At 45.2% G+C, this 15963-nt stretch overlaps 1 protein-coding gene across 2 annotated transcripts; it reads left to right on the forward strand.

Moving 5' to 3' along the window:
- Window positions 1–1557: 1557 nt before the first annotated feature.
- etnk1 (ethanolamine kinase 1) lies at window positions 1558–15637 on the forward strand. Of its 2 annotated transcripts, XM_064343190.1 has the most exons (9): window positions 1558–1896; window positions 5386–5645; window positions 7155–7295; window positions 7513–7655; window positions 8879–8905; window positions 10513–10596; window positions 10835–10995; window positions 12679–12752; window positions 13455–15637. In XM_064343190.1, the coding sequence occupies exons 1-9, from the start codon at window positions 1750–1752 to the stop codon at window positions 13522–13524; spliced, it is 1107 nt and encodes a 368-aa protein (XP_064199260.1). In that variant the 5' UTR covers window positions 1558–1749; the 3' UTR covers window positions 13525–15637. The 2 variants fall into 2 exon arrangements, with proteins under 2 accessions (XP_064199260.1, XP_064199261.1); XM_064343191.1 differs by lacking the exon at window positions 8879–8905 and having other exon boundaries at window positions 1560–1896.
- Window positions 15638–15963: the final 326 nt, after the last annotated feature.

Genomic DNA, 15963 nt, shown 5'->3' on the forward strand with positions numbered 1-15963 from the left:
ATTTTTCAATTCCAAGAAAAGACCAGGAAGACTATGGACTCATTTATGGTGCATGGTTCGCATCTGGAGGGCACACTTCGCTGCTCGGCTAGCAGTAACTTCGAAGGAAAGCAAACGGTGGCTGTACCACTACTAATTTACATTTTCACGCAAGTCCGAGTTTTCGTTCTATTCTTGTCATTTTGCGATTAGCCTATATGGAACTGACGACGAGAAAGTAATAAAACAGCAAATTGTTAACAACGTGTGCATGTTTTCTGCTGTTAATGAATGTGTTTGAGAGGATATATGAAAATCAATAAATACAAAAGTAACCATATATAGTCATTGTTGGTAACCCGTTGTATATAAGTGGAATAAACCCCTCCGGGCTGTCCCGGTTATTAGAAAATAATGTAGGCTACTTCGGTGGTATGGGGTTACAGACAGATGGACCGACGACAACGTCAGTGGGCTAATTTGCCTAATCTTCGCGGTACTTTAGACCCCGGTGGAAACGCAGACAACCATTGGCTGAAGGAACCTTTTAGTTCCTGGTAAAGTAGTTCCTGGGACTGAAAGTTCCGGGTAATTTTGGTGGAAACGCGGCTTTATTGGAGAGATACCACTCCCAGTCCCAAATGTATAAGGCCTGACTGGCTGAAGAAAAAGTTATCTTATCTTGAAATATTTATGTTTCCACGTTAGCTTTCTATTAATGGGGGAATAGTGGTAAAAGCCCACGTTATATGGCTTGTCTGACTTCACTCACCGGGTATAAACAATATGGTGGACCCTTCTCCGCTAAAAAAAAAAAATCCATCTTAAACTAGCCTAAGATGGTTAGGATGGTTTTAGCTGTGTTTTCTACACTTCTAGATGGTTTTAGCGAGTCAAACAGTTTGACCACCAGTTGATTCCAAATTGGTCTTGGCGGGAATTTTCAGCCGTGTTGAATGAATAACTGGATATGTAGAAACAATTCATTTTTGAAAAACCGTGTAAAAGAAAGAGGTCACCAGTAAATTGCATGAAATGGAATATTATAATGGGTATGGCTCTGAATATTTACCGTCGATCAAACTTATCATGTCCACATTGAAACATTGAATTTGTGCAGGGCTGGTGGTGTAAGGCCAATTAAGGGTAATGGTTGCGTGATAGAAGTAGGTTTGCATTCTTGCGACTGAATTTACAATCTGGCACGATTCCTACTTCTCAGTGTTTCTCAAACCAGTTTAGCAGATTTGCAGACTCGTGACCGTGCAGAACGTAATCCCAGTATATGAACACTAGCCTAACTCACGTTCCATATACCAGCAACCATAACCATATGTTTTTGCAGTTTAACGGGTATAACACAGAGTTTTCATGTTTCTACACAGCCACATTTCAGATGTCTTACGAGAAGTTGGTTGTGGCTAAGGTTAGATAATTTAAAAAAATAGTCGTGACGAAATACTTTTTTAATCAAAATGCCATACTTGACAAAGTTGTACATCGTTATCGAAGTCGAGGAAGTAAATAGATGAATAATGCACCTAAGGTCATTGACGGGCGAAGCACCGCCTCGCCGGATGCAGTGAGTCACTGCGTACCAGAATGCAACGCGTGCGAATTTTATACAGGGGTGGAATTTTCCGAGAGGCGTAGTTGGGTGACCTGCAAGACGTGAGAACTCCAGTCTAACACACAAACGTAGCTATAAACGATTCATTGAAACGCCTTTAAGCGGTTGCTAGAAATACGCAATACTTTTAGTTTTTTGACATGGCAAACTACATCCACGTACCAGAAGGAGTTCCCGTTGTTCCCAAATTTAAGGTCACTGTAGACGAGAATGATTTCAGATCGGGAGCATTGAAACTGATGAAGGAATTGAGACCCCATTGGAAACCATCAGAGGTCAAAATGAAGGTATATTTTTGCTCAGGTTAATCCTGAATATAACTATAGTTTTTTTTCAAATATCACGAATGTTGCTGCATATGAACTGGACAGCCTGCTGTTCGCTGGTGGCTAGAGGTCGTGTGCCTGCTTGCAGTATTTGACGACTGCGTCACCTAGCAAGCTAGCAGGCTAACTTGTTAGCAAGCTACAAGCTGACCGGTATATCTATCGTTAGCTAGTTAGCCTGCAAAATCGTAGCTTGGTATGTGCTGGTAGTGGAAAGGCCCCCACGACCACTGGAGTAACCTGAGTAACTGTATAGACCGTGCATAGCAACCTGTCGCTGTCGTTGGACTCTTGAAAGATTCCGTTTGTCCCTGTGAGTATTAGGTTAACATTTCCGTCTATTAGAATAACTACTGTGATTTTATGAAGCTAAAATGACTGATTAGGGTGACTAACTTACTAACGTTAACTGGCTTTACTTCAGCTGTACAATAAAATGTAGCTGCCGTATTTTGCTAGTCTAACGAAGTCAGTGCCAATTGTTGGTTAATTTGATAGAAAGTGTCAACGTAACGTTATGTAAATCATCTTTGCTAGAAATTCCGGTTCTTCTAGCTGACGTTTCTTAATTCCTTATTAGATGCGTTAACGTTTTTTTGTGCGTAGTTTGGTGCAACGTAGCTAGCTAAACTCTTAGGCTGTATATTTGCAATTAGTACGTACATTAGTGATCTGAACATGCTATACCGAGACATCGAGCAAGCAGTCTACTCAGAATTTAGACGATGTCAATGAACGTAGCTAAGTTATAGTTGCCTTCACTATCTTTTCTACAGATGGCGAGATGAATGGCGTGATGTTCCGTAGCTAGCAAACGTTAGCTTTTACTGACTGGGAGAGTACCAAAATTTAGATTACGTAATTGTGCATTTGTATATTGTATATACCGAGTAGAGATCTGTACATAGCGAATTAAATAATTTGCTTCATCCATATGAATAAATTCTTATCTAAACCGTTCTGTAACGTTACGCCTGTGGTAAAGCAATTACTCCTCCATTTTTATGCAAGGCCCGAGTTCATTTTACCAGAATTTCTGAAATGGTCAGATAACAAACCTTTTACTTTTACATTTACCTCACCAGCCAAGATGTCTCACTATTAACAACCACGAACGAAAATAACTTTTAACTGGAATCGTGCATCAGGTCAAGGGGAAAATTCAGCTGCCATTATTTTTTATATTTCAGTTTTGTTGTTTGCAGAAGTTTCTGACTACCTGCCAGCTTTTGTTTGGTATCAGGGCGTTCATGGGTTTGTGGTTTAAAGAAAGAAAACTCATTTCGAGTCCAAAGGAGTTTGTATTGGGATGTTATCTTTTCAGAGTTAATACATATGAGTAGATTAGTTTATTGCATTCACAATTAATGTGCAGTTTATTATTTTTTCATTTCTCAAGCAGCATAAGCTCTTCACTCCCAAGTACCTATGGAATGATGTCGATATTAGGCACAATTTTTTTTCGGTTTCAACCGAAAATATGACTAATCACAATTTTTCGGAGAATAATTGGGTAATATACACAGATACAACCTCCTGGAGGCACACCTTTGCTGTACAAGTTGCATGAAGTGCAGTTTTCTTGCTTTAGCACACACCCCTGAATGCCCTGATCCCCAACATTGTAAGCCAGCAAACTGTCAGAAACGTATGTAAGATACATAAATAAAAATAAATAAAAATAATAATTAATTGCATACAAAAACTGTCTGGGACTGCAGCCTCGAAAGACCCAAATTCTTTCTCAGCCTAAATTTTATGTTGCGTGCCAGCTCGATTTAAAAGCTGTGGCTGGCTGAAACTGACACAGCACCTATAGTGCTGAATAATGAGGGTGCCTGTACCTTTCCCTTTTGGGCTGTGCGTCCAGATGGCTTTTAGGGAACAACGTTTTCACCCCTGAGTGAAGCTCCTGGAAACTCCTGCATTTCAGGTCACTTGAAGTGGTAGTATCGATCAGTGTGGTTCTGTATGGTGCTGTCTTTCTTTAGGGAGTGGCGTGGACTGTAGATCTGTGTACATATTTGCTTTTTTACTTATGATGGATATAGGCTATTTTGTCTTGTGTGTGATTCTAGTCATGTGGTCTTTAAGGACATGGCTAACCACTTACGGACATGTAGGGTTGCCTTATGAAGTTAAGAACGGGTGTGGGTTTATGTTCATGGCTTATTTAGCTTTTGGTGTTTTGCGGTACAGTAAGTAGTTATTTCTAATTAAAAATGGGTATGAGGTCTGAAAGTTCTGACAGGTGATTGATATTAGGGAAGTTGCAATTTCTTTTTCTTCTGTATTTGGGATCTCCCTGCCTGCAAAGGTGGCTTCTTTGATTAGCTGCAAAACTTTCAGTTCCTTCTTTGAAGTTGACAAAAATGCTAGGAATTTTATTTGCCAAAAGACTGAGGGAAATTAATTGCCACTTTTCGCGTTATTTAGGCTGTTGTCAAAGAAGCTCAACTGCTATTTGGTGGGGATCAATACTATGAGCACCATAAATCTCAATTACATGTGATGCTATGTTGCTCAGCTGAACAACGTCACATGACTTAATGGGTTATTGCCCAATAATGTAGATCTTGTTATTGTATGCGCGCTGAGGAAAGGCCCTCCAGGCAGAAACAAAGGTTTCCTGCTTTCAAGCTGGTTGGCCTCATGTGTTCTCTAATATGCCGTTGGCATGTGGAAGTTCCACATAGTGGTCTCGCTGCAGAAATGCTCAGTGTGGGACATGGGCTCTCTCGTACACCTTGTCTGACTTGGGGAGGGGGTGCGAGCATCACATCGAGTGTCCTTGTCCATCAGGTGGTGCGACGCAAAGGGCGTTGGATGCCCTTGTCCTTCCAGAGCAAGGGGGAGCACAAGCAGCGGGAGCCCAATTATTCATCAGTGATCAGGGGAATGTAAACTCTGCCTGTGCTTCACTTTGCAGGTCCAGCGAAGTTAAATCCTGGGCAATCATTCAGCTCCATTCAGTACCATGTAGTGGTGGAATGTTGCCAGCCCACAATCACATTGCATTTATTTGGCAGACGCTTTTATCTGAAGCAACGTACAATAAGTGCATATCACGGTGCAATCTCAAAGCGGGGTTCACCCCCTGGAACGGTTGTTCTGTTTCCTTTGCGTTTGTCCGTATTTGGACTCTCATCAAAACTTTGGGTGGTACACACCCAGCGTAAACAACGTGGTGAGCAAAGCTCGTGTGACAGGAATCGCATCCCTGTGTATTGTGTGTGAGGGCTTTTCCAGTGTAACCCGAAACTAAAGCAGTAACGTGATAATCTGTGAATGCACGACCACCTTCCAGGGTGGGGTCTTTTTTCTGAGAAATTGACTGGGGAACTGGGAACCCAGGTAACAAAACAATTTTGATCCATGTAATCTTTCAACTCATTTATTTATTTGTTTTCCCCTTCTTTCTCCCCTCCCCTCCCTTTATCTTCATAATAGTGCTTCACTGATGGCATCACCAACAAGCTGATTGGCTGCTACGTGGGCAGCGTCATGCAGGAGGTGGTCCTGGTGCGTATCTACGGTTACAAGACGGAGCTCTTCGTGGACCGAGAGAACGAGGTGAAGAGCTTCCGCGTCCTGCAGGCGCACCGCTGCGCCCCTCGCCTCCACTGCACCTTCACCAACGGCCTCTGCTACGAGTTCCTGCAGGGCACCGCCCTGGAGCCCGAGCACATCCGCAGCCCCTCCATCTTCAGGTGCGCGCAAGTGCCTGCGAATGCAAACTCCATGTTGAGTCCAGGGCTTTCCTGTCCTTGAGTCAACTCTTTTACCAGCTGACCCCAAATGGTGGAGTGCAGGCGCTGCCGTTCCCCCTGGGTGCTGTGCCGTTTGGCCAGGTTCATTAGCACAGCGGATGAGTACGCTTTTTCAGTCCTGCTCCGCGGGCTCTTTTTAGAGCAGCGCCTCTGCCTCATGATCCAGTTTTGCTTTAATAAAGGGGAAGTTCACCCAGAAACGAAAGTAAAGTACGTTTCCACATACCCAGAGCTCTACCTATCCATCTAGAGTTAATTTTTTTTGGTGCAGTTTGCTTTGATACAACTGATCTCTATTGACACATGTTTTTGTGGCTCTCACTGTGCCAAAAATCTATTCTCAGAAAACCTCAACAGTCTATTTCCAGACACAATGCCACAGTTACTCAAACATCCTCGGGGCTTAATTTATGCACAGTTTCATTGAGAACTACTACTTCTACCCTTAAGCATGCCAACTGTATATTTGAGCAGTATCTTGTTTGGCAGACTTGTGAAACTTGTGTGGTGGTGACGTAACGTTTGTGGAATGTGTTTTTTGTTTTAATATTTAACACCCATTAATATCTCAACTGTGAATTTCAAAGCCGTTGTGTGCTTTAATAAAGTTACTAACAAGATTTTATATTGAAACTACAACGAACTGTCGCATATCGTGAACCTCACGTCACCACTTCTCAAATTTCATGTTAGTCCACCTGCGTGAGATGTTGCTCGGATATACACAGTTGACGTACTTTAGGTAGAAGTAGCTGTTGAAACTGTTCACTAATTAATTTCTGTGGATGTTCGTGAGTATCCATGGAAAGAGACGTTGCTCTTGAGTTTTTTTAATGTTAATTTTCGGCCCTTGAGCCACAAAAATCTGGCTCAACAGAGGTCCGTTGTATTAAGGTCAACTGCATTTTGAAAACTCATCAAATCTCAGCAAAACTGTTTGGATGGCTAGATAGTACTCTGGGTAATTGAAAATGTACTTTAATTTCATTTTTGGGTGAACTGTCCCTTTCATGGTGAACATTCATGGGTGTGACCCTGTTTTTTCAGATTATTCCACCCTTAAAATTTTTGGTCTATTTTCTTTTTTCTTTTTTTTCTTTCTATGAATATAATGTAATGGAGATGAAAAGGGCTGTTCATGCCCTGGCTGTTCAGATAAGTGGACGTAGTTCAGTAGAGCTGTCTGCTTTGTGTAGGTGTGCCAGTCTCTACCCGCACCTCACCTTTATTTATTGGGTGGAGGACGAAATTGGGCTGACTTCCTATTTAATTCATGTTTTATCGGTTTCAGGGTGTGGGTCGAATGATAATACTAACATTTCTTCATTTTCCACTGGTTGGTTCTGTTAGTTCTGATTGGTGGCAAAATACCAACCTAGCAGAGCAGCCTGGTCTTCATGAAACGCCCTCTGTAATTCCAGCTTATCGACGTGTGTTTTTGACTCGTAGGCAAATTGCACGGCAGCTCGCCAAGTACCATGCAATCCACGCGCACAACGGCTGGCTGCCCAAGTCCGACCTGTGGCTGAAGATGGGGAAGTACTTCTCCCTGGTGCCCACTCACTTCCCGGACCCTGGCCAGAACCACAGGTAGGGCCCCGTGTCTCATCTCGGCGAGAGCTGAGGCATAGGCTACAAGGATTTGGCTTGCGAGCGTGCGTGCGTGCGCTCGCTTGCCTGTGCTGTTGCGTAACCTGTGACCCCGGGGGCGAAGCGCGCGCGCTCTCGAGCCCGCGACCCGGGAATGCGAGCACGCGGCGTTTGCCTCCAGTGTGAACGCGTCTCGTCGTGTTTTCTCCGAGCCCAGGTTCTCCCAGGAGGTCCCGAGCGCGGAGTGCCTGAGGGAGGAGATGCTGTGGCTGCAGCAGAGTCTGTCTGTGCTGGGCTCCCCCGTGGTCCTGTGCCACAACGACCTGCTGTGCAAGAACATCATCTACAACCAGAGCGCAGGTGAGTGACTGCAGCAGAGCCGCGACGCTTCTGTCGCCCTCCAACAGGCCGCCCTACGCTGTAGCTGAACCCCTTTTCTCACCGTAGAGCTGGAATCAGGCTGGAGAGCTAGTTGGAGCTGATGCAACATGATTACCTTTTCCCTTCAGTTACCCGCTGCCAATGGTAGCACATGATATCACACTGGAATTTGTGTAGTCCTAAAGCTGAGGGTTTCTCCCCAAAAAACTAGGCTTCTGACAATTTCTGTCTGCTACTCATAAGTGGTTATTAGCGATGGTGAAGCACTTGATTCCCCCCTTAATGGCTAGTGACAACTCCAGGGAAGCAACATACTTCTACAGCTTACAGACCCTTACAGGCACCCACAGCATGCCCTACGCTGGTAATGAGCGGACGCATGGCAAAAAAAACAAAAAACCAAAGCTAAAGGGAGGGCTGCCTCAGAACTTGAACCAAGCAAGCCAGCCTGGTTCCAGCTCTGTATTGGAAAAGCGGTATAGCAGGGAGGCCAGCCAGGTCACTGGTCAGTGTGCACTGTGTATAGGCATTATGCCTCTGTCTGGTAAGATCGGGTTTATTGCAACATGTCACTGCTTCTCACCTCACCGTCCCTGGGCGGTGACCTCACCGCCCTACTGGTGTTGGCTACAGGTTAGGGCAGGGGGAGGGGGGCCCAAAACTGCTCCGCCACTGCTGCCCCCCTCCCCCTCGCCCTAAGAGGCACTCTGTACAGGGGCAGAGTTCCTTGGTGCGAGACCAGTCGTGACTGGTGAGGTGAGAAGTCTCTGTTAGCCCAGGTGAAGCTAAAGGAGGAGATGGCCAGCTCCCTGTAGGCGATGGCTATGTCTCGGCACACCTCAGATCCAAGCCTAACAAGCGTGCGCTTGTTGTTTCCCTGTAGTGAAGGGGTCTAATGCGTCCTGCACCCCTTCTTTTGCACTTTTGTGTAACTTGTTTTTTGGTTTTTAAAAAATAATAATAAAAAAAATTTTTAAATCATGAATGCTTTAACGTATTAATAGCTGAATGTCTCAAGCCGGCCTTGCAGCATTCTGTGAAATTAACCAGCTGTGGTTTGAATGAAGTGGTTATTCTGTAGCTGAGGAGCGGGTGTGGTGGGAGGGTGGGGTGGGGGAGTTGGTAGCGCAGAGTTGCCCTTGCTGCAGGAGCAAGGGCTCCTTGTGCTCTCACAGCTCCTTCTCTAGATTTTCTCTCCTTAGGAGCGACAGCGCCGCCTGCTGGAGAGGGTGAGACAGCTCTGAGCGGCCACGCCCAGTTGTTCAGTGCTACCGTAAAACCTGCCACTCCCTATTCTGTACTGCACTAGAACTGGGCACGCCCTGCACAGTACAGCAGGCAGTATTGTGGGACTACAGGGAAGGTCTTGCTGACTTTTGGCCTTTAATCTGTGTTTTGTGCTCCCTCTCTTAGCCTGGTTGACACATAGTCACATGCTATACAAATCAGAAAGGCCTAAGGCTAAAGTATCTGTGGAATGGATCACATGGGCCACCTTTCGTATCATTTGCATGTAAGCAAGTAAACTGAAACCATTGGGTGACACATGGCCCAATGAGAATGCAGTTTTGGTGGGGGAGTGTGCCGGCACAGGATGTGTGAGGCCCGTGGGGGCGTGGGGAGGGGGGAGGGCTGCGTCTCTTCAGTGAAGCGGTGTGTGTTCTGTGACAGATGTGAGTTTGCCCCAGATTTCTTCATCTGCTGCGCAGGGCTATAGCCACTGACTGGAGGTGTTCTGTTGTGTTCCGCTAGGATCGCACCCGGCCTGGTAACCACCTCACATGTCTTTCTGCAGACTTAACACCCTGTATACTATTGATCAGGCACCATGCACAATCTGAAATGTGGAACAGCACACAGCACAGCATAGAAAAAACACTCAGTCAGGGCCAGCCAGCTTAGAGTGGAAAGGGTAGACTGCTCACACACGTACACACCATCTTATCCACAACAACTGTATTCTCGAGAATAGTCAGAGGAAATATTTGAAATGAGGCCAAGCGGGAACATTAAAATAAAAATTAATTTGTGGGGTAAGGATTTGTATTTTGAAATTTTTTGTTTTGTTTCATGTTTGTATGCTTAGCTAACTGATAAATGGCAGAACTATATTTGCATCCACAAGAGGGAAGTCTTCCCTTTTCTCAACTCTCTCTGTGCATGCTTCGTCTTGCTCACTCAGCATAGCTTCACCCTTGAATATTAAGGTTGAAGCAGGAGGAGGCACATGAGCAGAATTGGAGCACTGAGCTTTTTACCCAACAGAGGAGAGCGTCACTAAACGAAGAGCACCCTGAGTAAAACAAAATTTCCAGAATTTTCCTTTTTAATCTCATTTTGACGGGCAACACGTAGCCATTTTGAGACCGTTTTATATTTCCTCACTCGCTATTTGCTATTCAGGCGGGTCAGGACCTAAATGGGGCAGGCAAAGGATTGCATTGGTCTTTCGCAAAATAATAGACTCCTCACCACCGCCCCCCCCCACCCCCACCCCCACCCCGACTCCCCCCACCCTCGCTTTTTCCCCACTCATACCTAGCCAAGCATGCTGTTGTGTAAACTAGTGCTTGTATGTGAATGCCTATGTCCCCTGTGTTGTGCTTTGTTTCTGGGATGGTCTGTCCCACAGCCCCCTTTCCAAAATACAAACTCCTTACCCTGATACAAACACCAAGAATACTCTTAGTGGGGGAACAGCTTAAAAAAAGCATGTAGGTTCTTGGTCAGGGTATAAATGCAGTACAGCATTAACACATGAAGAATAATGTCTGGGGTTTTGTGTATAAACCTTTGCCTTGTACTAATTGAGTATTCATTTGTTTGCCCTGTGCAGGTAATGTGAAGTTCATTGACTATGAATATGCTGGCTACAATTACCAAGCCTATGATATTGGGAACCACTTCAATGAGTTTGCAGGTACGTAGTCGACGTCAGTCTGGTATCATTCTTCAGGCCAAACTGTAGTGTGGCCGTTGGGATATCTGCCCACACTGCAGGATTTCTTGTACATTCCCTGCTTCCCAGTTTAAGCATGTACTGAGTTATGACTGTCTTTGAGGTCTGTCAAGGTGTTTTTGTAGCTGTAACTTGAGGGCTGGAGTAAGGTCAGTTTAAAATCTGGTCATTTTTTAATGAAGGTGCTTGTGTCTGACAGGTGTGAATGAAGTGGACTACAGCCTTTATCCCGGGAGAGACCTCCAGCTGATGTGGTTGAGGGCCTACCTGGAGGCCTACAAAGAGCACAAAGACCAGTGCGAAGAGGTCTCCCCCACAGAGGTGGAGGTGCTGTATGTGCAGGTCAACCGCTTTGCCCTGGTGAGTGTCTGGGCGGATGCAGGAACGTTCTGTCCTTTCATGTTCTTGTGTTCTCAGGCCCAGAGCGCTGGAATGCTCCAGTGTTCTCTGGCCCTGGGCTTTGGAATGTTCCAGTGTTTTCTGGCCCTGGGCATTGGAATGTTCCAGTGTTTTCTGGCCCTGGGCATTGGAATGTTCCAGTGTTTTCTGGCCCTGGGCATTGGAATGTTCCAGTGTTTTCTGGCCCTGGGCATTGGAATGTTCCGGTGTTCTCTGACCCAGGAGTCACACGTCCCTGTTTCACCTGTGATGGTATACGATATGAACATAAAACACACTTCCCCATTTTTCTCCACATAGAATGCTTACGCAGTCCTCGTGTGGAGTCATTTTTATACGTACACCTACTTGCGCAGGCATGTCTTACGAATCCCTGAAACTTAGGTCATAATTTGTAAGGCTGTGCTTGGATTGTCCACTGCCTACAACTTCTGAATTCCATTTCTCTGTCTCCAGAACTCTGGAAGAGCTGACTTTTACCTCTTACTGAAGTTCACATTTACATACGCGCGTGTGCGTGTGTGCAAAACTCGACGCGTTTTGTTTTTTTATGTGGAACATTGCTTTGCATGGCTGCCAGAAGAGGAGAGGGTGGCCCCGCGGCCAGGCTCCGGGCGTTTAGTTGCGCTCCTGTTAAAGTTGGGGCCTTTCTTTGAAGTTGTAAACGAGCACGTCTCAAAGGCCTGGCCTGTGGCTCTGCTCTTTGATGTTCTTAGAATGCATTGCCTGCCTTTCTCCCTCGTTATTTGGTCGTTTTATTGGAGAAAGGGTTCTAGAAAGATGCAATGATAATCTTTTACGCAGGAAACTAATTAATCTAAAGTGGTGTGTATATAATTTTATTTAATTATAAATGGTCTGCTGCATTTCCATGTAATTAATGGTCGAGGCATTGTGGTCCATTGTGCGAGAGCTTATTTTACTTGCAAATGAAGTCCTTCTTTCAACACCTCCCTCAGAAAACATCCTACGGTCTTTTGCCTTGGAAAGAAAGCAGCAAAATACTTTTGCGGGGGGGGTGGCACTTTAATCTTCTCAGTGCTTCTGTGATTGGACCTTGAAAGAAACAATGCTGCAACACAGAAAAATGGCGTTGTAAATATCTTAATTGAATGTGACAATAGCTTTGTTGATGCAGAACACAAATGTCTCTGCCAGTTCAATTATTAACTGGGACGGAGCTTACAGATTAGTGTGGATGATTTTTTACTGCGCATGTTGCAGTGGGGGGGGGGCTTTAGAAAACGTGCAGAGCAGTGGGGCTTAATGCACAGGGACGGAAGAGCCGAGCCTTTCCAATGTGTACGTGTAGAGTTTTACATGGGGAATGTTTTTCATTTTAAAAATTTGATGTGATGCACCCCTAACTGCTACCTAGCCATTAGCCATCTCAGCGTTCATCTTTAAGCCATTTATCAGTTCCAGTTTGACTCTGTAACTAAGCTTTCCAATTCAAATAGATTTTTAAATATGGTATTTTGCAGGCGTTTAGTTTTTCCCATCTTTCAGTTGAATCGATGGACGCCTGCGTGGCAAGTTCATAGTACAACAGTTCTGCCTGACTGTGCGCTCAAGTGAATTCCCATCCTCCTCTCTTTCTCTCTCTCTCTCTCTCTTTCTCTCTCTCTTTCTTTCTTTCTTTAGGCCTCCCATTTCTTCTGGGGCCTGTGGGCTTTAATCCAGGCCAAGTACTCCACCATTGACTTTGATTTCCTGGGGTAAGTGCACCCTCCCTGTTGTTACCGTGTCCTGTCTCAGATGTTTTGACTCGTCTTACACAAAATGGCAGGCGACTGCTTCTGTTGCCTTCTGAAGTTGGTTTGCCGTCATGCGTCTAGATGTTGGTCACGCCTCCTTCCGCCTCCCCTTTCCGGGTGAATGTGGCTTCTGGTGTGACTGTTGCTTTCACTGGGGAGGTTTTACACCTCTTTGGCATGGCGGTAATGATCATGATGAATGTTATTTGTATAGCACGATTCATAGCAATTCTCAAAGTGCTTATAGCGGCACTGTATCACTATCACAGAAAAGAAAATGACAGCAGTAAAAATTGCAGCAGTAACAATGGTAACAGTAATGAATTAATGTGTTTGGGGGTCGGGTTGGGGGTTGTGGGTGCAGCTGAAATGAAGACGTGTTGAATTCTAAATATACTGCTTCCCAGTCCGCTAGCCTGGCATGTGTAAGCGCAGGGCGCTCATGTTGGCGTTGCTGTTTCACATTGCATAACACTGCAGCACACCTCTCAGGCGACGGCGCTTCGGGCACGTAGCTCTGCCTGCAGTCTCCTCGCCCACCGCAGCCGGCTGCCACCTTCTGCTTTTTCATCTCAGCTGCTGAAGCCAGGAAGTTCGTCTCCTACTCTCGTTTATGTTTTTTTTTTATTTTTGTGTGTCTGTGTGTGTTTCTCTCCCGTTTAGGTATGCCATCTTACGCTTTAACCAGTACTTCAAAATGAAGCCGGAAGTAACGGCTCTGCCCTTCCCCTGAAAAACCACCGTGAATCCGAACAGGTTGACCCACTCTCACACGCAGGGCCTCCTGCAGGTGGCTGCCCTGATCTACACACTAACATTCTCTCACCTGTGGATAAGGCTGCATAACACTGGACGGCATAGAACCCCCGGACCTGGGAATCACACACTCCATTCTGTATTAACGCCGAAATCACGTCCTACACGATTGGCTTTCTCTAAACCCCGGCATCATTCATTGCACTCCTGCATTGGCTGTCAACAAAATGCAAAAACTTGCATGGTCAGCTTTTGGTATGAATTCCAAACATCGTTCATTTGCATGGCCGATTCTGTGTAAGTCCCAACGCCACGTATCGCGTGGTCGGTAGTTTGGAAACCCCCAGAACCATGCATCGCACGGTCACTTTTACATAAGCCCCCAGAATCCTGCATTACAGTCAGGCCTGTGAATAGCCCAGCACCATGCACTGCGTGGTAAAATCTGATACCTCTCTGTCACAGACACACACACACACAGACAGACACACATGCACTCGCACTCAATCACACATGTGCACACACACACACACACACACACACACACGCATGCTGACGTACTACTCCTCACTGTGAGAGCTGACACTGTCACTTACTGTTCTGGCTGAAATTCCTCTCTGAAGTTGGGGCAGCATGGGCGAGAGGGTATCGGTTTTACATTTCCTTTTTAACGGCTCGCTCGCCGTGCGATATCCTTGCATGCACAGATATAGTTTGCACACAGAGCCGGCGTCATGTCCTATATAAAGACATGCATCCCCCCCCCCCCCCCAAAAAATTTGTACTTGCTGTCCCAACTGAAAGAGTTACGCTTTGGAGACCAAAGACCGGTATGGTTGTGTATGTGAAAGATGTTTCCTGCGCTGTGGTCCACAGGCTGCCCTTCGTCTCCTCCGCGTTGTAAAGGCCTAGCTTCCTCCCATCTGTCTGTTGCGTCTCACTTTTTAACACGGTGCTAGGCTGAAGAGATTTCTTTGCAATAAGAACGTTTACCTTCTAGATGGACCCTACACCAAAGTGCTGATATTTGTTTTTGCTTGTAAATAATGCATATTTCTATAAAAAGAAAAACGACAGTATTGTATCATTTTTACAATTTAAACCTAGCATTTTTATACATATTGTAATGAAAAAACAGTCTTGTCTCTCGTGCTGATGACTGGGAACGTCTGATTGGTGTAGTCTGAACCAGGTGTGTGTCATTCAGAGCAGAGGCCTCCATGAAGACCCCACTCGCCCCTTTTCCTAGCCTAGCCCAGCTACGCGCTGTCCCTTCCGCAGCCAGGATGGGACACCGCCATACCCTGAGCGAGGCACCTCCGTGTGAACCGCTTCTGTCAATGTCCAGCTCCATGAACGGATAGTGTGTAAAATACTGTATAAAATGTAAATGGCAGATGTGGGCCTTTGTCAAGTAAAAAGATCGCTTTCGTTCCAGCAAATGTAGCCCTTAACATTTAACATAGTCCAGCAATAAGATCAGGTTTACTGTAAATAGTGAAAATATGAGGGCCTGCTTACTGGATAGGTGTACATTTATAGTTTTACTGAGGTTACTGGGGATCAGTGTGGCCTTGCCACACACAACTGGGTGAAATGTTAAGCGCTTAAATGGCCTCTTTTAAAAATGAACCTGAAAGGCGGCAAGTAGAGGCTGACACTCCTGTTACAGGGTCGGATAGTGTGTAGAATCATCTCTGACGAATGCCCGTGTATGCATTATGTGTTCACGAATGAATTTTAAAACGTCCTCAAGAAGCGAATACAGTGGCCTCACAGCCGATACACCATTGCATTTGGACTCCTTTCACAAACTCCTTTCCAGACATGCAAGTGCAGTTTTAGACCCGTTTAACTTCATAGAACATGCTTCATCGTGAATGTCTTCTTTGCCATGTGTAGCATGTGTGTACAAGTACATTTGAGTATGTGCAATATAATGGTGTTATGCGAGTTACTGTAAATACTCTCTGGCCCTCTAAGAAACTAATATAAGAACCTGAATCAAACTGTGAAATATTGTTATGCTTAAAAATCCAGTTGATGTAAATGGAAATAAAGTCTAAATCATAGATGTCTTTCCACTGAAAGTGCTTCCGTGTCTGTTGTTGTGAGTCTTTGGTGTGCAAATACGTTGGGGGAGGGGGTGTTTGGTCTCTGATATTTTGTGTGTCTCAAGTTTCCCAAAACACAAAATCTGACCATAACAATGAGTGATGCGCATGATTGTCTGTAGTGGAATTGTGCAACATGGAACTAAACAATTTATGATCTAATAGTGTAGGAATTGAAATCATTTGATGCTGGTGAAACTTAACATGAAGTAGGCCAAGTCATGACAAGTTTAGGGCAATGGTGAAACACCACTGCCTGTAATGGAATGTGTCTTTGATATCCAGGGAAAATTTGCCCATTG

Source organism: Anguilla rostrata, chromosome 7, assembly GCF_018555375.3.
Source record: "Anguilla rostrata isolate EN2019 chromosome 7, ASM1855537v3, whole genome shotgun sequence".
Classification (NCBI taxonomy): Eukaryota; Metazoa; Chordata; class Actinopteri; order Anguilliformes; family Anguillidae; genus Anguilla; species Anguilla rostrata.